General features: G+C 49.4%; 2 protein-coding genes across 4 annotated transcripts; both read left to right on the top strand.

The window, feature by feature from the left end:
- Positions 1-246: 246 nt before the first annotated feature.
- On the top strand, positions 247-11,730 carry acvrl1 (activin A receptor like type 1). Of its 3 annotated transcripts, XM_062458532.1 has the most exons (13): positions 247-870; positions 3,835-3,858; positions 4,007-4,072; positions 5,298-5,367; positions 6,407-6,430; positions 6,579-6,815; positions 7,393-7,586; positions 7,779-7,878; positions 8,070-8,216; positions 8,445-8,720; positions 8,894-9,091; positions 10,007-10,137; positions 10,303-11,730. In XM_062458532.1, exons 4-13 carry the CDS (start codon positions 5,298-5,300, stop codon positions 10,447-10,449), a joined length of 1,524 nt encoding a protein of 507 aa, XP_062314516.1. In that variant the 5' UTR covers positions 247-870; positions 3,835-3,858; positions 4,007-4,072; the 3' UTR covers positions 10,450-11,730. The 3 variants fall into 3 exon arrangements, with proteins under 3 accessions (XP_062314516.1, XP_062314515.1, XP_062314514.1); XM_062458531.1 differs by lacking the exon at positions 4,007-4,072; XM_062458530.1 differs by lacking the exons at positions 3,835-3,858; positions 4,007-4,072 and having other exon boundaries at positions 249-870.
- Positions 11,731-13,272: 1,542 nt separating this feature from the next.
- acvr1ba (activin A receptor type 1Ba) lies at positions 13,273-27,584 on the top strand. The gene is made up of 9 exons (XM_062458529.1): positions 13,273-13,462; positions 21,628-21,867; positions 22,174-22,410; positions 22,824-23,054; positions 23,380-23,547; positions 23,782-23,938; positions 24,362-24,486; positions 24,916-25,046; positions 25,252-27,584. The coding sequence occupies exons 1-9, from the start codon at positions 13,399-13,401 to the stop codon at positions 25,375-25,377; spliced, it is 1,479 nt and encodes a 492-aa protein (XP_062314513.1). The 5' UTR covers positions 13,273-13,398; the 3' UTR covers positions 25,378-27,584.
- The last annotated feature ends 152 nt before the right edge of the window (positions 27,585-27,736 follow it).

The raw sequence follows: 27,736 nt of genomic DNA, 5'->3' as shown, positions 1-27,736 counted from the left end.
TCAGGAGCATTTTTGTTTATTTTACTTCACTTGGTTGTTTGTTTATACATAGGTCTTACAGCATGTGTTAACGTTTGTTCTAAACTTACATCATACAAGGACCCACATCATGACTATGTAATTACTTAGCAGACGCCAGTCTCCACAGGGGAAAAGCAGAGAAAATGAGAGGGTTCGCCAGAAACAGGAAAACCGCTATGAGAACACATTCCAGGCAGACCCCGTCAGAGACAATGAGGGGTGGGACGAAATTGTATATTTAAAATCTCTAATCTTGCCCCCAGATCAGGAGTTGAGCAAAGTCGGGCTTGTACTTATCGAGATAAAGTCTGAAGCAGGAGCCACTGTTTGTGAACTTCTCTCAAAGCGGAAAAGACGTCTAGTTCTGTGCCGAACTCTGGAGTTTAGTGTTTTCGTTTTATCAGTGAAGATTTGGACCAAGATACAGCTGCGCAACGCTACAAATGAGAGCAATTCATAAATCGTGGACAATCAAGGACACATTTAGAAGCTCAGACGTTCTCTTAAAAAGTTGCCTGTGTACTTTTAGTTATTTTGTGAGAGAATGTGTTTTTATGGCATAGTTTTAGAGGAGCGTCATAGAAATATCCGTCTTTAGTTGATTCTCATCGAACAGAAAGGATGTGGGGAGATTCTATTCAGCATCTGTCCCCAAAAACCTTCATCGAAAAGAAAAATTAAGATGTAGAACGAGGACGACAGTGTATGGTAAATGTGATTTAGGCTATAACACTTAATTATTGTAGGGCATTTTGTTTCGTGTAACATGGGGATTGTGCTACGCATGTACAACTTTACAACCATTTGAAGAAAAAAACAAGAGGAAAGAGTTTACGTGAAAGGAAGAAGGTAATTAATTCACTTTCGTAATGGTTAAATTATTTTAACATTTTAACTTACGTTTGGCAAGTTAATCATTGAACCTTGGGGCTATAGGGTGATGTTTGAATCAATGTGCGAATCTTTTTTTGACTTCTGGACTCTTTGAAAAATGATGCAGGTGTGTTGCAACATACTTAGTCGTTCAGGCACTGATATCTCACCTTGCAAAGTTTCAAATGATCACCTGAGCATTTAGATGTTGAAACATTTCCAGATGTTTTTGTATGTCGCTCGATTGTTTACACCTGCCGTGTGCATAAGTCATTGCGTTACACTGATAAACTTAGTAGCCTACTTAGCGTCACAATGTTGACACTGTATACCAATTTATTAAAATTGTGTGCCATGATCAGGAAAAAACGTATGCCCTTAAAAACCATGTGGCATACATGTTGTGCTTGACATCGTATAAAGAAAGGAATGGCACATGAACCGTTTTGAAAGATAAACATTATCTCTGCAGTTCAGTATTCACTGCAAGGTAAGGGTTCACCTGGCAGGCAATAGTTCAATCAGCTACAAGATTGTGTGCCTATGAGGTTTTTAGAAAGCGTTGATCTTTGTCTGTTTTTTATGGGCGATGTAGATGAGAATACAAGTAGGTTACAACCAGGTGTCACTGGCAAGAAATCAGTGATAGACACTTATGACGTCAAAAGGGACCAATATAAATTAAAGTGTGACTCAGGTAACATAACCCATGTTTAGACTTCAATTGTATTTAACAGGCTTTTAACTCTATTAAATGTAGCTGTATCCTCTCAGTTTTTGTAGGTGAATGATAAACTACAACGTATTTAACTCATAGTTCTCTGCAGGCACCTTAAAATACTGGTTTTAGAGAATAACTTCTTACAAGGTTTTTGTCAGCTCATGTAATGCATGCAGGTACCTACGTGTGAGAGCTGGCATAGTATAACCGAAGCACACATGACTAAGCCAGTAAGCCATGCCATGAAGATACTATCGCACATACCATTCTCACACAAAAACTCTAGGTGTCATAACAAAGAGAAGAGGATTACCGCTTACTAAACTTACATGACCTTACGAAACAAAAGCCACAAAGCCCACATCACAATTACTATGGATCACATCACATATAATTCATTATTAATTATTAATATAATTCCCCAATTCTGTTGCTACGGTTACCCTGACAGAGGGAAAGCATATGTCTGTATTATATGTTTGCATTATACATAGGATCAAATGCCTATATAAGACTTGGCACTGTGCCCTTTTCCTAATAGAAGGCTTCCAAAGAAGTTTGAGGGCCTAGTCGTGTTCGACCAGCTAGCCTGGACATGCCCCCCCCCTCACCCTCACAGTCATCCTGATGGAATGAGAGATCTACCCAAGTCAAAGCACTTGAGAGGAAGAGATGACAATAGCTGTCTTTTCCCATGAGGGGGATGGCAGCTGCAACATTTGGACTGAGCTGTGACAAACAGGGGAACTGCCAGAGGAAGGGGGCTCTGAATAACAGCTGCATGCTGGGACTGAGTTCCGATGATCTTTCTTCTTTTTTGTCTCTTTTTTTTCTTTCTTGCACCTTATATATAGCCTATGTAAATATGTATGTATTTATACATATTAGGGCATTTCGACTTTATTGGGACAGTTGAAGAGAGACATGAAGTGTATGGGGGGGGGGGGGGGGGGGGAGAGTATGCAGAAAATGGCCCAGGCTGGATTTGAACCTGGGCCTCTGCTGTTTGGCACTTAACTGCTGAGCTGGTAAGCCTCTCCTTACTCTTTCTTTCTCTCTGCTTTACTTCCTAATTTCTTTCTTTCCTTCCTTATTTCTTGTCTTCTTTCCTTCTTTCTCCTCCCCCTGTATGATATAAACTGCCAAACAGCCTGGCACAGCACTCCCTCCAGAGCGACACTTTCACATGGGTGGAGTTGTGTTTATGTTCATCCTCAATCAGATTTCCCATTACTGGCATACATGCAGGATACATTATACAGAAAGCACTAACTCTACTGGGCTGACCAATTCACTGCTTGGCAGGAAAGGTGGGTCAGATGGCTGAGCGGTTAGGGAATCGGGCTATTAAACAGAAGGTTGCCGGTTTGATTCCGGCTGTGCAAAATGAAGTTGTGTCCTTGGGCAAGGCACTTCACCCTACTTGCCTCGGGGGAATGTCCCTGTACTTACTGTGAGTCGCTCTGGAAAAGAGTGTCTTGAAAATGTAAATATGTATTGGGGTGCCATTCTGATTGGTTGATCACTTTCTTATGTAGATGTGGTAATGTATAATACACATTACACATTACCTGTGTAATACAGCAAAGCTGAAATGTTTTCAATTGTGGGTTTAGGGACATTGTACATGAAATGAATCCATAGTGTTTTGTGCAAGATGATAGCTTATAGTTTGAGAAGGCTGACGCAGATATATTTTGGCTTGGAGTCATGCAAACAAATCTGCTGTTTTTCTATCATGAATAATCCCCATCATTTCATAGCTATCCCTCTGCCTGTCACTTGGGAAAATAGCCCCCACACAGATTCCTAACAAATATGTGGTCTGTTTTTCTGTCAAGAACTTTATTCTTTTGTGTCCGTGTTTGTGAGTCTTAGTTTGAAACATATTCACGTTAATGACCCCCTTGTAATATCTTTGCGCCACATAGAACTGTCTTAATCCACAATTCCCGTTTCAGCATTGCATATTTCCGTTCGTCTCGGCAGGGAATGCCCCCCCCCCCCCCAAACACACACAATATCAAGTCCAAAGTTAGTTTTCCTGAAGTTAACACATCTCCCATTGGACAAAAGTTGCCAACGGAGGCCTTTGGATCTTAACTGGAATCCTGAGTCTATTATAACGTTTTGAGAGATCAAAAGCTAAGCGATATAATCAATGGTGGAAATAAGGATAAATGTCTGTTACAGTATCTTTTTTTTGTCTTTTATTTCAGACAAGTCATCTGTGGAGTCAATAGGTATGTGTACAGCATGCCTGTCTGTGGGTGCATGGGGAATGTACCTGCATGCCACATTCTACATCTTAACAAAATCACCTGCGTTTGTGCAACTGTCCAAACGCTCCTGTACGTAAATGTGTGCGTGTGTGTGTGTACCCTACCAAAGACCTGGCCAAAGACAACCCAAAACTCGTGTGCACGTGCCACAACAAGAAGGGCACGTGTTTAAACGGTATGTGTTCGGGGGACTACTGCTTCTACACCAGGCTGTACAAGCATTGCATATAGTCAGCACTTTTGATTTGTTTCATGAAACTAAATGGATGTTGACCACTCGTGTCCATGATGTTACTCAGTTGTGAAACTGCGAATCAGCTTGATTTAGGAAGGAGTTTTTTTCCCCATCCCAGGCAACCTTTTTTTGTGGCTTTTCTGTAGAATATCATTGGTGACTGTTCCATTGCCTTTGTGGTACCGTTTGAATCACACCTACCCCCAAGTATTTGACTGTATTTTCAAACGGTATTTGATCCAGCTTTGTAGTCACCATACAACTCTATGTATCAAAACACTCATGTATCCCAGACCCCGGGAATGGGCCCTCCCGCTCGCGTGACCCTGGGCAGCTCCGACCCAAACAATAAGCAGACGTGAGTCTCGGTGAGCGGAGGGCACGCCCCCCCCCCCCCCCCCCGCTCAATGGCAGGAAGCACGGTCATCAATATTTACTCTGCGAGTCGGGCCGCGGCGGAGTCAACAGGCCTGGGGGTCTGGTCCGCCTGGCGGCAGTTACAGCGACAAGACGTACACAAACAGGCGCTCTTGTTCAGGCGCAGACTCCTTTATACACATACGCAATGGCACTGATACACACATGCATACATACATGCACACATAGGGGGGGGGGGGGGGACATGGCATGGTCAGTAAGCCCTCTCTCTTCCTCTCCCGCCACAATCCCAGGGCAGGCAGACTGGCTGGACCCTGGCGCCGGGTCGTTGTTGAGCACATGACTTCCTCTGCTGACAGACCAGGGACTCGAATGGCTGTGGTCTGCCGCTGCTCCCATCTGGTTTTGTAGATGTTCAGCCAGTCAGCCTCCCTGCCAGCCAGCTTCCCAACCAATCAGCCTGGCAGCCTCCCCAGAGCAAGAAGGGCTTGAGACGAAACGCAAGTGACAGTTGGGGCGATCCATTTCGATTTGGACATTTATGACCCCCCCCCACCCCCCCCGCTCTAACACTCGCGAAACGCACACGTATTCACCCACACGCGCGCGTGCCAGCAGAAACAGGAGGAAGTCAACAAGGAAAGCGGCCATTAAAAAGTAGTTAGTGGGAGAGGAAGGCTCCTGATTGAGTTGGCTCGCCTAGCATGAGTGTGTCTGGGCTCCCGGTTCTGATCGATGTCCTCTCTCTCTCTCTCTCTCTCTCTCTCTCTCTCTCTCCTCCCAACAGATGGAGGGCGCCGCTGTCCTCGCTGTCCTGCTAGCCAGGATGCTCCTGTGGACCTCCACAGCACATGCAGGTAATTGGGGGACAACATCACGGACATGTTGGCAGCCTACAGTATATCTGTTTACGTCTGTGTGCACAAACCGGATTGGTCGACTGTCCTTCAAACCTTGCAGATCATCCTACTCGACGACACCGAATACCTTGTCAGGGCATCGTTATAGCGTTAGGGTTGATGTGGCCAGTGAAGTTTCCTTTCTTTTGAGGCTTTTCACAAACCCTGACTAACCACATGGAATGTAGTTTGTCGTTTTTGGAATGCAGGATGTGCACGGCCCAGGAATGCTCCCTTGTTCTTTCAGACCAAGCTCAAACCAAGGATGCAAATGTAGTCAGGAGAGTTTCTCACAGTCTGTCTTTCAGTGACAGGTTTTCAAGAGCCCTTTTGACCCTATGTGTGTGTGTGTGTGTGTGTGTGTGTGTGTGTGTGTGCGTGTGTGTGTGTGCGTGTGTGTGTGTGTGTGTGTGCGTGTGTGTGTGTGTGTGTGTGTGTGCGTGTGTGTGTGTGTGTGCGTGTGTGTGTGTGTGTAGGCATGCATGGACCAAACCTCTAGGTGTGTGTGTTAAAGGGGGGGGAGGGGGGGGGTCAGCTGGATGCAGATGTGGGGAGATGTGCAGGTTGACAACCGGCTGTGAAACAATGGAGGGGAGGAAGTGAGCGTCTTCCTGCCGCTCTTGTGAGAGCTGCCCCCCCCTCTCCCCCCCCCCTCCCCCTCCGCTCCCCCTGGCCACCAGACCCCTCACAGCTGACCTGTAGATGATAGGGGAACAGCACCCCACCCCAGTCTCAGTGCAGTCAGGCCTCTCCGTTCGTCTCGGCAGGGAATGCCCCCCCCCCCCCCAAACACACACAATATCAAGTCCAAAGTTAGTTTTCCTGAAGTTAACACATCTCCCATTGGACAAAAGTTGCCAACGGAGGCCTTTGGATCTTAACTGGAATCCTGAGTCTATTATAACGTTTTGAGAGATCAAAAGCTAAGCGATATAATCAATGGTGGAAATAAGGATAAATGTCTGTTACAGTATCTTTTTTTTGTCTTTTATTTCAGACAAGTCATCTGTGGAGTCAATAGGTATGTGTACAGCATGCCTGTCTGTGGGTGCATGGGGAATGTACCTGCATGCCACATTCTACATCTTAACAAAATCACCTGCGTTTGTGCAACTGTCCAAACGCTCCTGTACGTAAATGTGTGCGTGTGTGTGTGTACCCTACCAAAGACCTGGCCAAAGACAACCCAAAACTCGTGTGCACGTGCCACAACAAGAAGGGCACGTGTTTAAACGGTATGTGTTCGGGGGACTACTGCTTCTACACCAGGCTGTACGGGCAAGAGGAGAAGGGCTGCTTCATGAAGGACCACCGGGAGCAGTGCTTCACCTCCTTCGATGGCCTCTACGTCGACTGCTGCACCACCAACTTCTGCAACCAAAACAGCACCGCCCCACACGAACCAGGTTTGTTCAGGCCCCGCCACTCACTTCGGTTCAGACGGACGGTGCCCCGGTCTGATTGTAGCTTTGTGTTTTGATTCTAAAAAGCTTTATTGTACAGGATTAGATTGGCAAGTAACCAAATGATATCAGATCCCTTCTGTTTTTCTATAGATTTTCCGATTTTGTGTTCTTTTTTTGTGTACCTTTCGACCTAACAATCGTAGATTTTTCAATGGTTTTTCTGGGTGAGCTGTAAGGGGATGGAGAGGGTGTTTGTGGGAAAGTCCTAACCATTGACCTTGATTTGGGCCCTTCAACACAGCCTATTAAACTCAGTGACTGATGCCCCCTGGTGGCGACTTGGAAGAAATGCCAAATATATTCACACTCAATGTCAGCCTCCAGACCACCTATTCTCACAGTCACTGAATTAAAGTAGCTGCATTTGTGTTTTAAATGTTCCCTAAACAACAGTTTAGGACAGCTCTGTCCACACAAAACACTAAATGTACAATAAGCATTGTAGGTTTAAAAGGAATGCGTGCGTGTGGCTGTTTTTGTGTGCCTGTGTGTGTGTGTGTGTGTGTGTTGTGAGAAGGGCCGGAGCCAAAAGAGGACAGCCTCGTCGTGCTGGTGGTGGTCCCTGTGCTGCTGCTGCTCCTCGTGTGTGTGTGTGTGTGCGGCCTGGTCGTGTGGCTACGCTCGCGCCGCCGGTGCCAGTGCGCGGGTCAACAAGACGACCACAACGTCACCATGCTCAAGATCCCTGTCGGCGGAGACCCCACCTACGGGGTGAGGAACTCACCTGAACACACACATACCACACACCTGAACACATACCTGAACACACCCACTTAAATGACCGGTTTATTGCCATTGCGTGTGTATTTGGATCAATACAAAAATGTGGAATGACGTATCAAGGTCAGGAGCTGCAGGGACCCCACTTGTAATGTGTACTATTGGCGGTCTCTCTGTCTCCAGGACATATTTGATGAGTTCTGTACGTCTGGGAGTGGGACTGGCCTTCCGTACCTGGTCCAGAGAACCATGGCCAGACAGATCTCTCTGGTCGAGTGTGTTGGTGAGTCTGTCATACTGGCTCGTGCGCTCGCCCGCATCACCGACAAACATGGCTGTCGACAGTCAGATCACATGGGCTGAACGTGTGACCTGCCTCAGGATGTTGCTGACGAGCGTGTGCGTGTGTGCGTGATGTAAACGTGTTTGTTCTTATGCGGATGCATGCGTTTGTGTGTGTGTGTTCGCGCTCAGGCAAGGGGCGGTACGGCGAGGTGTGGAGGGGGACCTGGACGGGCGAGAACGTGGCCGTGAAGATCTTCTCCTCGCGGGACGAACAGTCCTGGTTCAGGGAGACGGAGATCTACAACACCGTGCAGCTCAGACACGACAACATCTTGGGTACGCTGGGTCCTCAGAGACACCGCCGCGGCAGGGCCTTCCCCCCCCCCCCCCCCCCATCCAATAACAAAGAACGTCTTAAACGGCAAACGTACTTCCTGTCAGCTGTTTCGTTTACCTTTTTCACTTCAATAAACGCCAAAAGTCTGCCAACTTGTCCTACCTCTAGTACCTAATAGGAAAACATGGCAAATGCAAGTGCATTCTCCATCTTTTTGTCTTTTGTAGGCTTCATCGCTTCAGATATGACCTCCAAGAACTCCAGTACCCAGCTGTGGCTCATCACCCACTTCCACGAGCTGGGCTCCCTCTACGACTTCCTGCAGTACAGCAGCCTGGACCCCGAGGGCTGCCTGCGGATGTGCCTGTCAGTGGCCTGTGGCCTGGTCCACCTGCACACAGAGATCCTCAGCACGCAGGGCAAGCCGGCCATAGCCCACCGGGACCTGAAGAGCCGCAACATCCTGGTCAAGAGGAACGGCCAGTGTTGCATCGCTGACCTGGGTGAGGGGAGGGGAGGAGAGGGGTAACACTGAGCTTTGTTGGTCGGGACCCACCTCGCAACCGAAAGCTCAACATGTCTGACGTTTGGCATTCACCCATTCACCAACATGCGTCTCGGGCGGCCTCTCTAACCCTGTGGGTGCATTTGTTTCGGGGCCCTGTTCCACCCTCAGGCTTGGCGGTGATGCACTCCCAGAACAGCGACTACCTGGACGTGGGGAACAACCCCCGCGTGGGCACCAAGCGCTACATGGCTCCCGAGGTGCTGGACGAGAGCATCCGCATGGACATCTTTGAGTCGTACAAGCAGACAGACGTCTGGGCCCTGGGCTTGGTCTTCTGGGAAATCTTGCGCAGGACTCTCGTCAATGGTAACTAAGGGAAAGATCCCATCAGTTCAAACGTTCCCAAAGAACGTTTCTCTTCTTTGTCGCTGACCTCACGTGAACCTCCGTAAACTAGGGAAAGTTCAAAGTGCATGTACGTTCATTGGGTTCGTGACTGAATTGAAGGGTAGACGCTGGTACCTATAGATGGCAACACCCGTGCTGTGGTGCATTCCTGTGGCCTCTCCTCTTTAGCCTGTTCATGAGAACGACTGTACACGTATGTGGAAGAGGGAGTTACAGTCTGTGTCTTTCCCCACAAGATGGTTTTCCTAGCTGTGTGTGTGTGTGTGTGTGTGTGTGTGTGTCTGTGTGTGTCTGTGTAACTGTCTTGGTCTGTCTGCTATCCTCCCTCATGATTAGCCCACCAGTAATTATAAACAGCCTTATCTAGTGTCAGCACTTACCCTCACATAGTCCAGATGCTGGCACGTTCTCTCTCTCCCTCTCACATACACTCACACACACACACACACAGAGACTGTCTCACACACATAGACACACGCACGCTCTCTTTTTCTCACACACAAACACACGCACACGTACACTAGATATCCAGACACCCAGAACTCTCAATAATCCCCCCAGGGATCCAATATCTTGTTCTTTTTCAGGCGGACATACTTCGCAGCATTCCCACTCTCTGCCTATCTCGCTGTCTGAGCATACCCCATGCAGAAGGCTTACATACACACAGTACAATTAGTGTCTTATCTAATCCTGTCGAAGATAGTCCAGTCCTAACCTTGAAATAGCCTTCCCTTTTCCCTGGTTTTCATTCTGTACTCTGTTTGCAAGCTAGTTTCCCCTAACCAACCTCATTAAGATGGAACCGAGTGAAGAAACAGCTTCACAGTGTGTGTGTGTGTGTGTGTGTGTATTTGCGTGTGTGTGTTGAAGGGATCGTGGAAGAGTACCGACCCCCTTTCTATGACATGGTGCCCTCGGACCCCAGCTTTGAGGAGATGAGGAAGGTGGTGTGTGTGGACCAGCACAGGCCCAGCCTCCACAACAGGCTGCACTCCCACCCGGTGAGGCCTCTCTCACACACACACACACACACATACACAGGGTTCTAAAATCTGCATGTTTTTTTTGTTTGTCTCATAATCATCTCAGATGAAAGCGTCTGCTAAATGCATAGATGTAAATGTCAAAATGTAAATGTCTTCTGTGCATCGCTCTCCTGTACACAGATCCTGACCGCCATAGTGAAGATAATGAAGGAGTGCTGGTTCCAGAGCGCCGCAGCCCGGCTCACGGCCCTTCGCGTGAGGAAGAGCCTCGCCAAGCTGGACCCTGACAGCGACTACAGCACCGAGAAACTCAAACAAGACCTGTAGACCAAAACCCAGAAGCTTCTGTTCCCCCCCCCACCACCACCACCACCACCACACTCCCCAGTGGACAGTGATTAACTTCCACATGACTGATGACCCTGTCAACCATTTTCTAAGACCATTTGGAAAAAGAGGAAACGTCTCTTGGATGTCGATGCCGGGTCCGGCCATTTTGGTCTCTCCGTCTCTAGTCCACACATTTCCATCATTCTGTTGTTAATACGCTCTGGATAAGAGCGTCTGCTAAATGACTAAATGTAATACCAAGTGCCTTGGAGTGACTGGTCAGCCCTGTGGTGAGTCTTCCTAAGATCTACCACTGGAACGTTGACAAGACTGGAACATTTCAAGTGGATTAAAATAAGCAAGATTTTAAGCAGTTGGCTTTGGCTTAAGGTCATGGGTCAAGCATAGAGCAACTAGCACTAAGGATACCGAGCAAACATCTTCCCAAGGAGAAGTGGACTGATTGGACAAACATGCTCACACCAAGATTAGGCCCCCGATTAGGCGTTCAGAAGAACTGGACCTGGTCTTTGACAGTTCAGAAGCTTTGTCATACTGACTTTCCGTGTGATAAGAGTGTTTTGGGGATCCCTATCAGTTAGTGAAGGTAAAACGTGCGGGAAAATGCTATAAATATGGGACTGAAAATTATGTTGGATTATATCCCAGACAAACCAAAAATACATTTTCCAATTTTATTAAAACGTGTTAACAAACATCAAAATTCAACATCACAGTGTGTGCGATCACTGTTTTGCGAAAATGGAGTACCCCAAGGATTTCAAAAGGACCTACTGACAGGATGCACTGGGAATGTTTTTATGCTTGTTGTAAATTAAGTGTCTTGTTTGTTCCGATGCATGCTGACAGAACCCTGCTGAAACTAGTTTGAGTTTCCTGGAAGCCATTTCAGTCGACCATGTGCCTACCACTGCAACTGTTACTATATTTACCATTTGAGCTTATAGGTCACAGTATAGTTCTATGTTAGATATTTTGCCTATACCAACGATATTCATGTATGTCTATTACATTTTCTATATATTTGACATTTTCCATGAAATTATTTTGTCACAGATATAAGAGAAATTATTAAATGTGCATGATACTTAAAAGGATAATAAAAACAAAGCACACATTGTTTTAGTTAAATAATGAGGAGGGCGCTGGAAGAGCATGCAGTTCTATCATTGCCCACAAGAGGTCTTAGGATACTAAATTAAGTGATGGAAGCTGGGCAGCAAAGCTGTTCTTCAAATATATGTTCATTTGAAATGAGCCTGTGTGTTTTCTTGCATTTACACTTCTGAAAGTACTTTCTTTTGTTTTCATAACTATGTAGGCTATTATTCTGTCTTGACTCACACTCACCTCTTACTTGTTCAGACACATATGCATTATATTTAGCATTTATCTCTCACTTGCAGCATCAAGCATTCCCATTTAACAAAAGATCTGTCCGTTTGATCCTTTTCCAGTTATAACCCAGCTACAAAACATGTCGATGCAATAAAGGTGTGAAAGAATCAGGCCAGAGATATTTAGCTGACCTGTATTTCTGTTGCATGGACACCTCTGAGTGTGTCAGAGAGTGTGTATAAGTATGTGAATCAGATAGTGTGTATAAGTATGTGAATCAGATAGTGTGTATAAGTATGTGCGTCTGTGTGTGTCAGAGTGTGTATAAGTATGTGCGTCTGTGTGTTTCAGAGTGTGTATAAGTATGTGTTTCAGATAGTGTGTATAAGTATGTGTGTCTGTGTGTCAGAGAGTGTGTAAATGTAGTTGTGTCTCTGTGTGTGTTGGACTGCAATAGGTTCCTGTCTGTGCCATTCGTCTGTGCAGTATCAGTGCCTTGGCCTGCGGACGTATCTGTCTGTCTGGTGCTGACCAAACTCCAGAGACCTAATACTCCCCCGAAGCCCCAGTTTGTCTCATCATTGAGTCAAGGAGCAGGTTATTTTTAACACTGTGGGGGGGTTGTGCAAGTATCAGAGAGAAAGAAACCAAGCAAGATACCAAGAGAGAAGACACTCTCCTCCTCTCCTTTCTGAGTTTGTGTATTTGTGTATTCCTGCCAAATCCCAACAGTCCAGCTTAGATAGGAGTCTGAATGGTAGACAGTATCCACTGACAGAATCCTGCAGATAAATTGGGACAGTTCACCAATGGCTGGAGAGAAGCTCACTGTGAAGCCTAGACAGAAAGTGAGACTGAGGAGAGGGCAGGGAGAGACACAGCCGAAGATCGAGTGACAGCAGTAGGGACAGAAAGAGCTCCAATTCTGCCAAATGCATCCTGCAACAAACATTTTTCATTACTGAGACGCATTTCTTAGTGCATCAAATTAGGACTCATGTAGCTTTTGCTGAATATTACTTTGATGTAAAATAACAGTTATTAACATAAATTATTCCCATGTTTACGCTGAATTGGTTGTTGTCTCTCTGACGTTGTATTTGGGACACTACATCAGATGCTGCCCTAATTAGAATCACGTTGGTTCTACAGCCAGTCAAGAGACATGTTTTTCTTTTCCCCGTCAGTCATGAGAATTTAGAATCTCTCCTCTTATTGCCCCCCCCCCCCCCCCCCCCCATATGACTTTTAGTAAACCTATGCACAACAAGTTCTCTAAAGCAAAACTTTTATCCTTCACTGTTGAAGTGGCCACATAACAATTTTGAGACGAACGGTCAGACCTAATAACATCATAACATGGAAAGACTGGGCGCAAAGCGACCACAACAAAGGGCGACCTTAAACCCTCCCTTTTAAACCCACGCACGCCCCTTTAACTACGTCACCTTGCCTCATTGCCTCCTCCATTGCCTGGCTGGCTGTGGTGATATGGTTGGGGTTGTGGTTGTGTTTTAGGTCGGGCCGTGTTGATAATACCACATCGTTCGAACTCGTTGAATGTGAAGCGATGGGAATTCTGAAGAAATGGCTTTAAAACAAATAGCCATTTCGCTGCTTGCTCTCCTTGGTTTTCTCGCCGTAGGTGAAGGTAAGTTAAGTGCATGTGCCTGACGGTTTTTGTCTCAAGTGTGTTTTTGTGCGACTGCCCGTGTGTGAGAAGGCGACTGGCTGACTGGGCATCGGCTGTCGCTCATCATGGCGGTGTCTAGGATTTATAAACCACATATATTATAAACGTCAGTTCTCACAAGATAACTGAAGCACGCGATTGAAATTAAAAGTAATTTGGACATACATTTAATTGATTATATTGGCGGTCTGAGATTACCAAGTGTGATAATCATGGTTATTTTGATAATCGCGTATCGCCGGCTGGTTACAAGCAGTGTATTTTGTTAGCTTAGCAAGATGGCTAGCCGGCGGTGTTTGTTTGTTTTCGAGGCGACCAACAGAGCAGCGATATGTGTGTTGCATGGCTAGCCAGTCTGTAGCCAGCAGATTTAATATTGACCAGCCAATTTAGCCCACGGTCTCATGATGAATTCAGACTGTTAATTTTTTAAATTTGTATTCCAGGTTCCTAGCTAACTTGCTATTTAGGCGTATATAGTGATAACAATACCCCTGCTTTAGGCGTCGTTTGTTGTTATGAAGTTATCTGTGACTGTGTTCTGTAGCTATCTAATGTTTACTAAACAATGGAGGGGCAGCTCGTGGCAACGTGTGATATATTCCTCCTAATCCATGTCTTATCTGTTGAATATTCTGATAAGAAGGACGTTTCGGCAACAGAACATTTGTGATGCAACTCGGAACATTCTAAAGTGCATTTTGCAATACAAGAAATCACACCCTTCCCTTGTACGAGTGGGAGGCAAGTACCTCCCATTGAGATTGTTGGCAAATCGTCTTGAACGTCACTTTAGTGTAGTATTAGAACGTATCTAAAGAACTGTGGACAGTGTGGAACTCCTTATTGCCGGCTGTGTGTACGGAGTAAAGGGCTACTTAGTGAGCACCACCAGCTACTGAATACTGGCAAGAGTACGACCGCAGCAAGCCATTGCAGCTGACCCAGACTAAAGTCAGAGTTGAAGTCTGGGTTCTTTGTGATGGAAATGTGTCGAGAGAGGGGTCTTTTCAGGCGCCAGCCAAGGGGCCGCCCCATTGTCTGGTGTGAGCGGCAGATGCCCAAATCCACAACATCAGTGACCAGAGATGTCAATTGGCATATGGTGGTTATGGCGCTTGAAGACTGCCAGACTCCTATCGCATACTGGCTTTTGGTTGAACTTTTCAGAGGGACTTATGTTAGTGCAGCATGAAAGTGACTTTTAAAGGGCCCTGAAATACAATCTTAAATTGACATGCACACAGCCGTACCTATGCTACGTATGTATCCTAACTGAGATGGGAAATTAATTTGGGCAAGTTGACTTCATTTCTCGAACTCTGCGAAGTCACGCAAAGGCCCTGTTTCTGTAGCAACTTGCAAAGAAAAAGGGAGCCTTATCTGTTCTCAACAACATGCAGACTGCTGCCTGCACCTAGCCTATTAACGTGCTAAACATGGGTGACTCAGGCCTCTTTCAAGTACCAGAGTATAAACTGCATTATGGTTAGATAAGGGCACCACATAGTTAGTCACAGCTTAACTTGCGTGTGACTTTTGATCACCAATGAGGGCTTGACTGCAGCAGCTGAGTTTGTTTGGCTAGGTTACACAGTCAAACGCGAGGTCGGGCGGTTGAAATGAGTTGTGAATGGGGGAGGTTTCCTGGCACTGGGCGGGGGGGGGGGGGGGGGAGAGAGGGGTGATGGATTTGTCCAGCTGGCCCCATCACGGCCACTCTCTAGTTTCACACCACATCATGATTTGTGCCACGGCGAAGCCAAAAACTGGAAAAAACTGAAAGGTCCGTGCTAGCGACTCTTGACTGCGAGCGGAGGACCTGGGGTCTGGTCTGGGTGAGATGGTGACGGAGCTGTTTGTCACTCACGACCCGCGTAGGATGACGCATACACACAGGATTTGTCACCTGTTGATGACAGTGTTGGATCTTGGGCAGTACATGGGTTATGCAACAATGCGCTTGGGAGAGGAGGGTTGTGAACAATGTGATACTGGCACGATACAGACCGCCGCAAGGCAGGGCAGGTCTCTTTTTTTTCTTTTTTTTTACCCCGTCTCACCCACTGTGTCTCTCTTGGACCTCTCTCTCTGTCTCTCTGCCACGCAGCAGGCCCGGGTCTGTTACCCCGCTGCTCTGTGTCACAGGCTCTTATCTGCTGCCGTGTTATCTGGGTTCCTACGTCTGTTTCCGCTCTGCCATCCAGTCCCAGGCCAGGGGCCCGTTCTCCCTGCGTCAACAGTGGATAGGTGTCTCTCTGTCTCTCTCTAGCTTCTCTGAGAGACAGGAAAGATACCCCCCCCCCCTCCCGCCCCCCACTCCCCCCAAAAAAGAAGCTCACTTCCCTGTTATCATAATCCTTGATGTGGTTCAGTGCTTTCACAGAGCAGGTGATTTAAAACCCGAGAAAAGTCCCCCTCCGAGGCGGGTGGAACGCCTCAGAGAGGCTTTTCAGAGCCGAGGCACGGCTGCTGTGGTCGGGGCGTTTCATGTCGGGAAGCGATGCTGCCGGGACTGAGCACCAGTCTATGGAGTGTTCTGGAGAACGTGTGCCTGCCTGCCTGGCCCGATCACAGCCAAGATAGTGTGCAGGAAAGGGATTCGGGAGTTATTATGTTCAAACAGGGGTGTGTTTGTGTGTGTGTGGGCATGTGTGTGTTTTTCTTCCACTTGTTCGGCGTGTATCTGGAGTGCATATGCGTGGGGGGTTTGTTGGTGTGTGTGTGTGTGTGTGTGCGCGCACCGTCAGCAGCTCTGCTCGCGAGGCAGTGTCGTCCGCTCTCGGCTGATTCCCCCCCCCCCCCCCCCCTCCCTACATCCCATAATGACCTGAGTGGATAATAACCACCGTCGGCCCGGAGGCGCAGGGGTCTAATGACGGTAGCGGAGCAGACAGCTTGGCCCCTCCGTGACCTGCGCTCATGATCCACCACATCCCTGTTCTGTCCCCAGCAGAGGGACTCCTCCTGCTCCCACCAGCCGACACGCGGCCCTCCTCCCCCAGGCACAAGCAGTTTATCTTCCCCCTAAAGACGTCTTTAAAAAATAAAAATAAAACCCTGGACACCTCGTGACGAGCTCCCAGGTCGCGACCGACCACGTCCCTGTAGCACCAGGGGCTCCCGGGCCCTACACGGCGACCAGGGGAGTCCTTCTTCGCCCCGACTGTCGGAGCAGGCTCACAGGTCGAACAAGCCACTAGCCGCCAGACTTCCTGGTTGGCCGGGGGGGGGGGGGGGGGGGGGGGGCGGGAGTGGGGGGGGAAACGTGATCCGCGGCTCCCATTCCGCGGGGGCTCTGGCGGGCGGAGGCTCGCTAGCCTGTGTGCTGCGCGTGGCAGCGCCCAGCCCAGCGCCCAGCCAGATCTGTCCGGAAGGCGGGGAGAAACCCCTCCCTGTCGGAGCGGTAATCTGACCCTGAGATGGTAGACAAAGGTAATGACTTTGCTGCCCCCACGCCTTTTCCCCTTGCATTGATTAGGCCAGAGTAGGCGTGTGTGTGTGTGTGCGGTGCACTCTACTCCTGACTGGTGGCGTCTGCTTGTCTTGATCAGCCGTCTGGTATCTGAATGGATCTCATTTCAGCAAGGGCATTTTGGTAATGGTGCTCGAAGCCCCCTCTCTCCCCAGCACTCTGTGCCCTTAAACACACCCCTTACCCAGGAGAACAGTGTGGAACCGAGACACCCCCCCCACACATACACACACACACAGACACACACACACAGCCCAGGCAAGCTGCAACATTTTCCACTGGCTTCATCATCCTCCTGTCCTGAGAATCACCTCTGTTATGACATGGAGACGATCCCTTACACATACACGTACACATGTTCTTTTGATATACATAACATTGTATTTCTACACGGTACATGCACATGTACAGGCTATGTTTAGAAGATGTCTGTTTGTGGTGAGGGATTTTTTCTTCCCGTTCCGTCTCCTCTCTCACCCTTCAAAGCCAGATCCAAATGTTTGGTGTCTCTCTCTCTCTCTCTCTCTCTCTCTCTCTCTCTCTCTCTCTCTCTCTCCTCTCTCTCTCTCTCTCTCTCTCTCTCTCATCTCTCTCTCTTCTCTCTCTCTCTGTCTCTCTCTCAAGGCAACACTGTGTTAAAAATCCATTCCTGCTCGTGTCTGCATGTCCTGCCTCGACACGAACGGAATGACAGGAACTTCACACGCGCGTCGGCAGCTAAAGCGGCCCCGGCCCAATCCCTAGCTCCCCTCCACATGCCCCCCACTGCCCTCCCCCCCCCACAGGCCCAACCCTCCTGTCTGTCTTTGTAAGTCAAAGTCTAGACTGGGTTTTAATGATGGTCACAGCTGGTCACTTGCAGACCCCTCCCCCCTTCACAGCTGGGGGGAAGGTCCAACCCCCCCCTCATCCCCTACGCCTCCTCACCACAATTGCCCCTTCTCAACTCTGATCTGCCCCCCCCACCCCCCCCCCCCCCACACACACAAAAAAGGGGGGACTGAGGGAGCTGTTACCCTCCCCCACCCCATCACTCCTGCCTCCCCCCTCCAGCTCTTTGTTCAGGCCCCGGCCCAGACCCAACTCTCCTCATGTCCTCTAATCTCCACACAAAGGGCCAGTGTAAGGCCACCAATTATGAGGATACAAGAGCAGAGTTCCCTCCCCCAAACACTCACACACACACACACACACTCACACACACTCTGGCGTGTCCCCAGAGCACACAGGCCAGATGAAGTTTACCCCAAGTTTGGCCGGTACAGCTTCGAATAGGATTTGAACCTGGCTTGAAAAACTGCCACCAGAGAATAAAGGAATGTGTGCGCTGCGGTGAAACCCAATTTTAGGTCAGCATCAGTGTTTGTCAGGCTGGTTGGTGCGCGCTCAATATTTGATACTGAGTCTGGATGGCGTGTCTGGAGCCAGTCACATTGGGTGGTTTAAAAAAAATAAAGGCGACAGCCTTTTTCCAGTTAACCTCTCAGTAGTTGAATTTGTTCGGCTTTTTCTTTTTAAGAAAGTTTTTTTCTTTTTATACGTATCTTTAATATTTCATTTTGCGTAAGTGACATGGCGGCAGATAAATAATGTTTGACTAAAACCCACAGAGACTGACCACACTGACAACCTTCTGGTTAGGGTTAGGGTTAGGCCACAAACTACTCCAAGGCCTGCCTGGAAGCCAGGAGGGGGAGAGAGAGGGAGAAACAGTGACTGTTTGTGTTTGCGTGCGTGTCTGCGTTTGAGTCAGAGAGAGTGTAAGTGTGTGAGAGAGGAAGAGAGGGAGAGAGAGAGGGAGAGAGAGAGAGAGGGAGGGAGAGAGGGAGAGAGAGAGAGAGGGAGGGAGAGAGAGAGAGAGAGGGAGAGAGAGAGAGAGAGGGAGAGAGAGAGAGAGGGAGAGAGAGATGGAAAAGCGTGTTTGGTTTGCTTCCTTCCTCATTGGCTTCTGTCTGCCGACCATCTGTCGCTCCTCGCCGACGGGACTGTTGAAGGATCGACGTTTTGGTTGTTGACAGAACAGTCTCGGCCTGGTGTGTGTGTGTGTGTGTTATGACTGCCTTGGGTTGTCATTGATCAACTCTACTGATGTTTCCATGTCCTGCGATCCATCATGCACGGCTTCTGTGAAACCACAGTCGAGCTCCACATCCAGTGGATTGACAAGCGGCCCTCTGCTTTGCTTCCATCGTCTGGTGCTCCTTCTAGAAGGAGGACGTGGGCTCGTCCTTGCCCTGTCTCGGGCAGAGGCAAGGATAGCAGGTTATAGTTTTAAAACCTGGCTGTGTCTGTTGTGAGGACTTTGATTTTTAAAGCAGTCGTCCCTGGAATTCCTCTCAGCCGTCTAGCCTTGACGGGAGACGGAGGGCCTCCCCTCCCTTATTTAGCGAGGCTCCGCTGCTCCATTAGGCTCTGTGATGAGGATGTCAGCCTGCCAGGCTGTTTTCCATGGCGTTATCAAGGCCCTGCCTCACCTCTCCGCAATCTGCAGGAAATTCCACGAGCGTGCGAACTGCAGTAAACTTGGACACGCTCTCGCAAGAGTTCCTGCCACTTTCCCGGCTCCACGAGCCCCCCCCCCACACACACACACACACGCACACAACCTCACCACACACACACACACACACACATGCACACAACCTCACCACCACACACACACATACACGAACAAGACACGCACTGACGAGAAACGCAGACTCACTCGCCCCACGCATTTTTCCTGGTAAAACCCTTGTGTACACACACACACACACACACACACATTTAATCAGTCACAGAATCAGTGACACGCAAGCAGTCTATGCAAACAGTCAGTGGGAAGCATTTGTCTGACATCATTGTGGATTTGGCCACCAAGGTGTAGATTGGTGCAATGTGTGTGTGTGTGTGCGTGTGTGCGTGCGCGCGTGCGCGCGTGTGAGGGAGAGAGAGAGACAGTCTGTGGAATTAGACTGCAAGGAGAAGTGTACCTCCTCGACAAAGAAGGTTCTGGAAGAGACCAGCAGAGAGCTGGCAGACCAGTGGCTCAGCCTCCCCCACGGCGAGCCAATAGGGTCGTCTCAAGGGGCGCCTGGGGCCAATGACAAGTGGTGAGGCGGGATCTCGGGGGTCGCAGTGACCTGGTAGGAGATGGGAGAGGGGGGGATTATCCAGGGAGGACACAAAAACATGGTGTTCAGGAACGGCGGGGGGGGGGGGGGTCCCACCACGCTAAGCCTTGCTTTTGAAGCGGGCGGGCCTGCAAGTCTGCCTCTTGTCCGCTCGCTACATGAGAGCGTCTCGCCACTTGTGTGTTGATGTCTCGTCCCTGCCCCCCCCCCCCCCCCCCCCTCCTGTTGATGGAGCAGATTTATTTGTCTCGCATGGAGCTGCTTCAGTCAGGGGGGAATAGCTCCACCAGCACACTGTGTTGCACACACACACACACACACACTCACACTCATGTAATAATGTACTCGCCAGTGTAGAATTCTGGACCCCCCTTCCCCTAACCTCTTAAAAAGGAAAACAAGCAGCAGACTGTCTCCGTCTGGCCCCCAAATCCTGTCAGTTTTCATCAGGCCCGTCGCACAGACTGACTGACAGACTGAAACACGGCCTGGCGCTGTTTAAAGCTGGAGGCACCCAGCCAGGACAGAGCTCTGTCCATCTATCTTATCTATCTAGCTTATCTATCCATCCCTCCATTTATCTATCCATCTATAGGTCCATCTGGTCCCAGTGTCTTATGCTACAATCTGGTGTCATTGAGTTCAAGTAAACATGGGAGCCATGTCATGTTCCATTTGTGACCATTTTAGCAGACACTGTAGACCCCCCCCCCGCCCCCCTTCTGGAAGCAGTCTGGGCTGACTGGAGCCCCTCAGATGAGGGGCAGCCTGGCTGTGTGAGGGGGCAGCCTGGCTGTGTGAGGGGGGCAGCCTGGCTGTGTGAGGGGGCAGCCTGGCTGTGTGAGGGGGGCAGCCTGGCTGTGTGAGGGGGCAGCCTGGCTGTGTGAGGGGGCAGCCTGGCTGTGTGAGGGGGCAGCCTGGCTGTGTGAGGGGGCAGCCTGGCTGTGTGAGGGGGGGGCAGGCTGGCTGTGTGAGGGGGGGGCAGGCTGGCTGTGTGAGGGGGGGGGGCAGGCGGGGGGGAGCTTGTGGCTCCAGCTGCATCTGTTTGGCTCAGGCTGGTCGTTGGGTTTCACCGTGAGCGTCCCAGCGGACGGTTTCAGCTCCTTCCAGCGTGTTTGGGTTCATCTGCAGTGGGGGATCTGGTTTCAGGGCCGGACAACGTGTGCTTCTGCCCTCTCGCCACTCCTCTGAAGGGGGTCTGTTCTCAGGGCCGGTGCCGCGTTGATTTGGCGGGTGCGGGGTGCCCCCTGCCGGTGAATATGAGAACTGCGCCGGCTTCGACTTCACGCGTTACAGACGACCCGGCCTGTTTGGAATGTGTCCTTTGTGTGCTGTGTAGAAGGGAGTCTTAACTTGTTGTGGTGACTTTTTTGGGGGAGGACTGACTCTGTCATCCCCCCCACCCCACTCTCCTTTCCCACACTAACCCTTCATTCCTCTCCTCTCCCATACTCTCACCCTCCTCCCCTCTCCCACAACAACCCTTCACTCCTCTCCTCGGCCACACTAACCCCTCGTCTCCTCCCCCCGCGCAGCTCTGAGGTGCAACTGCACCAACTGCGTGAAGACGGGCTACGAGTGCGAGACGGACGGGGCCTGCATGGCCTCCACCTCCTTCTTCCAGGAGCGGCTGCAGCACGTGCGCCTGTGCATCAGCAGCGACAGCCTGGAGCCGCCCGGCCAGCCCTTCTACTGCCTCAGCTCCCAGGGCGTGGTCAACACCCACTGCTGCTACAGCGACTACTGCAACAGCCTGGACCTCAAGGCCCCCATCGGTGAGGAGGGCGAGGGGGCGCCTTTTGTGGCGCACGTCTACGGGATATTTGATCGTCTCGTGGTTTAGTTTTTTTGCACACACACAGGCGGCTGGTTGACAGACCGACACTGTCGGATTTGTCGCGCGCGCGCGCGTGTGTGTGTGGTCTCTTGTCGATCTGTTAGCTGGTTGTTTATGGGATTTTTTGTTGTTGTTGTTGTTGTTGTTGTTGTTGTGTTTGTCTGCTTGTTGTAGCCATGTGGGCAATTTGTTTAAAATATAGCAGGGGCAGTAACTTTGATCTCTCCCTCCCCCTGCCTCTCAGATGAGGACACAGGCTCCTGGGGCCCCGTGGAGCTGCTGGCGGTGATCGCGGGCCCCGTGTTCCTGCTGTGCGTGCTGCTGATGGTGGGCGTGTTCCTGTTCCAGCACCACCAGAGGGCCTACAGCCACCGCCACAGGCTGCAGGTGGAGGAGCCCAGCTGCGACCACCTGTACCTGGCCAAGGACAAGACCCTGCAGGACCTCATCTACGACATGTCCACCTCCGGCTCGGGCTCCGGTCAGTACGGCCAGCCTGGCGTCTTCTAGCGGGGCTGGGCCACAGACATGCCCCCCCCCCCCCCCCCCCCCCCCCCCCTCCCTGGCACAACCTTCACCGAAAACGCCTTACGGCTCTTAGGGAAAGGGATAATGCCACTTGGAGGATTTTATTTCACAGTAATAATATATATATATATATTATATATCATAATATTTTTAATGACTGAAAAGATGTAACAAAACATATTTCAAATGTATTATATACTCTTTTGTTATTGAATGAAATTGTAGAAACGACTGTAGCGTAGTATCACATAGCGCTTGACTTGTGACAGCTCGCATTGGAATTGGAGTTTTCGCTGATACCCCTGTGATGGTGTGTGTTCCGCCCCTCTGACCCCCCCCCTCTGCTCTCCGCCCCGCCCCCCGCAGGCCTGCCCCTGTTCGTGCAGCGCACGGTGGCGCGCACCATCGTGCTGCAGGAGATCATCGGCAAGGGTCGCTTCGGCGAGGTGTGGCGGGGGAAGTGGCGCGGCGGCGACGTGGCGGTGAAGATCTTCTCGTCGCGCGAGGAGCGCTCCTGGTTCCGCGAGGCGGAGATCTACCAGACCATCATGCTGCGCCACGAGAACATCCTGGGATTCATCGCCGCCGACAACAAAGGTGAGCCCCCCCCCGTGTACTATCTAATCACACGACAAAACACAGATGTGCTTTCGAAACAAACCATGTAAACATGATTACACGCAGCTGGAGTGTACACAACAGTGCATGAAAACCCTCCACTGGTCGCCTCCTTTGCAAGGCCAAAGACGGCTATACACACAAAATTGTAGCTTCGATCTCTGGTCGATCAGCTGGTCCACAGCTGCGTATTTCGAAAACAACCGTTTTTCCCAGGCATTGGGAAGCCGCTGTCGTATAAAGCGGCTGTTCTGACGTCTCGTTCGCCGTGTGAACCCCTCCCCCCGTGCTTCTGTCTCCCTAGACAACGGCACGTGGACCCAGCTGTGGCTGGTGTCGGACTACCACGAGCACGGCTCCCTGTTCGACTACCTGAACCACTACTCTGTCACCATCGAGGGCATGATCAAGCTGGCGCTGTCGGCCGCCAGCGGCCTGGCTCACCTGCACATGGAGATCCTGGGCACTCAGGGTGAGGACACGCACACACGAGGCATATACACGCATCATGCATGTACACGCGCACACACACACACACACACACACACACACTAGGAATATACACGCATCATGCATGTACACGCGCACACACACACACACACACACACACACACTAGGAATATACACGCATCATGCATGTACACACACGCACGCACACACGCGTGTAGCTCCCTGCAGCTGAGTCAGCTCTCCTCCCTCCCTCCAGGGAAGCCGGGCATCGCCCACCGCGACCTCAAGTCCAAGAACATCCTGGTGAAGAAGAACGGCATGTGTGCCATCGCAGACCTGGGCCTGGCCGTGCGCCACGAGTCCATCACAGACACCATCGACATCGCCCCCAACCAGCGAGTGGGCACCAAGAGGTCTGCTCGATTGACGAAAGTTTAAATGTCACATTTTATCGTATGGAATGACCTGTAAAAAAAAAAATGTTTACAGCACCTGTCAAAAGTTTGGAATGGGAAAATGTGTCCAAACTTTTGACAGGTACTGTATATGCATGTACTGGATTTCAAAGCCACCTGTGAGGCAGCCATGGAAATGGAGTGCTCTTCGAGCCACGTCGAGATTCAGATATTGAAATGCACACAGATGTCGTTAACGCCTCTTTATCTCTTATGGGGAGTGTCTAATATGGCCACGTTATTCCAATGAATACAATACACCTATTCAGAATCATGTATAATACAGTATGCTTGTCGGGCACTGTCCCAAGGTAGATGAATATAATGGGATGATTTGCTGGTGGTGTGTCGTTATGGATGATGTGAATGTCTGCGTCTCAGGTATATGGCTCCGGAAGTTCTGGATGAGACCATCAACATGAAACACTTTGACTCGTTCAAGTGTGCCGACATTTACGCCCTGGGACTGGTGTACTGGGAGATAGCACGCCGCTGCAACACTGGGGGTGAGACTGCCCCACACGCACGCACACACACACACACACACACACACACACAGGCATGCAAACATACAGACCTCCCTCCCTTTCCTTCTCTATCTGCCTTCACATGACACATGCACACTTCTCTTCAACAACACATGAGCCAACTGAGGTGGAGACCATTCCAGTGCCAGCAAATGCATCACACAGGGTTTATCCTGAACACTGACTTCCACCCACCCATTCATTCGACATTCCTACACACACAGACACACCCTCTCTCACACACACACACAGACAAACCCTCACGCGCGCACACACGCACACACACGCACACACACGCACACACACTTGCTATCCATGAACCTGCTGCTGCTCCAGCAGTCCACACAGACTTGTGTCATGCGTTGGTGCGTGGTGACGTGTGTAACCAGACCTGCCTCTCCTCCCCAGGTATCCATGAGGAGTACCAGCTGCCCTACTTCGACCTGGTGCCCTCCGACCCCTCCATAGAGGAGATGAGGAAGGTGGTGTGTGACCAGCGGCTGAGGCCCAACGTGCCCAACTGGTGGCAAAGCTACGAGGTACAGAACACGCCAGCGTCCCTATCCAACTGGGCCCTGGAGGTCTCCGTCATGTAACCAAGGGCTACGTCGGTGGCCTACTTGGTGACGGTTAAGCGTCATGACGTATTTATCTAGGGTAGATAAAGTTCTGGGATGGAAGCGAGGTGTGGGAAGGTATCATAACAGCAGCCCAGCCTAACCGTGTCCCTCTCTTGTCCCCCAGTCTCTGCGGGTGATGGGGAAGATCATGAGGGAGTGCTGGTACGCCAACGGGGCGGCCCGCCTCACCGCCCTGCGCATCAAGAAGACCCTGTCCCAGCTCAGCGTGGAGGAGGACGTCAAGATGTGAGCGCACCACCCCCTCCTCCTCCCCCCGCCCACGCCGAAGACGCACATACACTGAAGACCCTCCTCTCCTCCTCCTCCCCCCCCCCCCCCCCCCACCCGTTCTATGAAAACACCCCGGAAAGGACTGCTACTTAAAACCCCACAAGTTTTAATAGCCACCCCCCCCCCCCTTGCGTGTCGTGACAAGGTCTACCTCACCTTTTTAGCCCAAACTACTGAAAGACTCCGCCTTCCCTCCTCTCGCCCACCACCACCACCACGGGCCACTACAACTCCACCCTCCACCATATTATCACTCCCATGACTCGTTTTTTTGTTGTTGGTGTTTTCCATAGCAGGAATTGTTACTAATGTACAGGAATTCTTCTTCTTCTTTTAAACCACAACAACTTTTAAACTGCCCCAGGATGGACTAGCTAACCTCAAACATGGAGGGGTTTCATGTCGAGCTGAAGAGAATCACGCATAACTTTCTATCGTTGGCGAGCTCCTTCTTTATTGCTGTCCGTGTGTCTGGGAGAGCGGCGGTCTTGAATATGTTGTTGCAGCATCTGCCAATGTCCCCTCTGTTGCTGTTTGCTAAGCATCGAACTGTCTGTGCGCCGTGCGTTTTGCTACTTGAACCCCCCCCATGCATTGTACTCCTTGGCAGCGCTTCACACTCCACACATGGAATTCCAGAGTCGCATGTTAGACGTGGTCCAGTTTTCTCCTTAAATGTGGCAGGGATGATCCTTTTTGTATTTTATTTTTTGTGTTCATATTATTAAGATTTTTATCGATAAACAAATCACTGTGACGTGAAATGCAAAGAATGCCAGTTTCTGATATCCAAATGAGGATCCTTTTTAATTCAGTGGGATTCACCCTCCGTCGAGTTGGCGTTGATGGGTCGTTTCAACACAAGACAGAGGAGCCTCTTAAGTGATTCAACACAGACCTACCAGGTCAGACTGTGTGGCTCGTAGTGGCAAACTTGATATAATCCATGGTCAGTGCTGGCATCCAAAAACTCAAAAGAAAATATCTTGTATACAAATGTCATTAAGAATACTCTTTTGAAATGTCATTTGATTTATAAGAAGAATACAGGGTGATTGTTTCCTTTTAGACTGTCCAAACTACTGAAGATGGGGGTAAATATGATTTGTATATAAAACAAACATCTTTTTCTTATATTTTGAAGCCACAAAGGGTGTTTCTTGTGTTTTTCAGTTTTTATTATTCCTGTTTTCATACTACATAATATATTTGTGGTACTTTTCAGAGAATGTTTTAATACATGAGATCTGCATCATTTAGCCTGAAGGGTACACTGGGAAATTCTTACCACTTACTACTAACAGGATTTTGGCACAGCTGAACGGCATCAGCAGTAACAAGGGCAAACCTGTTGCTGTGAAGCCCTTTGAGTTCTGAGTTTGTTTTTGAAGTTTTACTTAAAGGCTTGATTTTTGGTTTTTAAATCATGGACTAACCCTGCAGAAGCCTCAACTGAATTTAAGCAATGGGTATTTATTGAGGGGAAAGAGTCCTCATGTTCTTTTTAGAGACTGATATGCTGTAATGTGAAACTGCATGTTATCTGCCACTTTGTGGTCAGCAATGCAGCAAAATATTCTCACATTACAAACAGCAACGGTTACTTGGAATGTGAGTGTATTTATGTTTGCAGACAAGTTTACCAAGGTATGACTGACAGTTTGTCATCCTTTAAAGCTCTACACCGTTCAAGTCAAACGGACGTAAGGGTTTTAATCAGTCATCAAAGCAGCATTATGGAATGCTATTAACCTACACTTGAACATGAGACTTGTGTCTGTGCCCTTCTGCATGCTGTCTCACACTGGGGCCTCGGTCGCTCTGCTGAGGTCAAAGTAGACGTAGACTTGGCTCTTTTTGTCTGCCAGTTGTTTTTGTCTTTCATTTTGGGGCGTGTGTACCCTGGTAAATGTTGCTGCTGTTGTAACATGGGTAGGAATATAGGCTAATGCAGCATTTTCCTTTCATGGTATTTCATTGGGTGACTCATATGAACCAAATGTCTAATATTTCCTATCCTTTTGGCTTGATGCCATGGGTATTTTGCCATTAAACGTTCTTGTACCTAAACACTAAAATACTTCAAACTCCATGTTATACAAATCTTTCAGGACTAGTTAGCAACTGTGTACATACTGAAACAGTAATAAACACCTTTTTCTTAAATTGCCCTGTCTCAGTAAAGAAAAATATATTTAAAATGCATTTTATTTTCTTTTACAAGAAATAAAAGCAGAGACAAATCCGATGCTGGGGAAAGGGGAGGGGGAAGCTGTATATAAAGAGATGCAACCTCTGGCGTCGTCAAAAAATATGTA

Source organism: Osmerus eperlanus, chromosome 4 (assembly GCF_963692335.1).
Source record: "Osmerus eperlanus chromosome 4, fOsmEpe2.1, whole genome shotgun sequence".
NCBI lineage: Eukaryota > Metazoa > Chordata > Actinopteri > Osmeriformes > Osmeridae > Osmerus > Osmerus eperlanus.
Note: the sequence above shows the minus strand (reverse complement) of the source record. Positions and strands in the feature narration are given on the sequence as shown.

Excerpts from the sequence above, each read along its gene's own strand:
- acvrl1 (XM_062458531.1), top strand. The coding sequence starts at position 5,298 with ATGGAGGGCGCCGCTGTCCTCGCTGTCCTGCTAGCCAGGATGCTCCTG. Across the intron at positions 5,368-6,406 it reads GACCTCCACAGCACATGCAG|ACAAGTCATCTGTGGAGTCA; the intron begins GTAATTGGGGGA and ends CTTTTATTTCAG. Across the intron at positions 10,138-10,302 it reads ACAGGCTGCACTCCCACCCG|ATCCTGACCGCCATAGTGAA; the intron begins GTGAGGCCTCTC and ends TCCTGTACACAG.
- acvr1ba (XM_062458529.1), top strand. The coding sequence starts at position 13,399 with ATGGCTTTAAAACAAATAGCCATTTCGCTGCTTGCTCTCCTTGGTTTT. Across the intron at positions 23,548-23,781 it reads GGAGATCCTGGGCACTCAGG|GGAAGCCGGGCATCGCCCAC; the intron begins GTGAGGACACGC and ends CCCTCCCTCCAG. Across the intron at positions 23,939-24,361 it reads CAGCGAGTGGGCACCAAGAG|GTATATGGCTCCGGAAGTTC; the intron begins GTCTGCTCGATT and ends TCTGCGTCTCAG.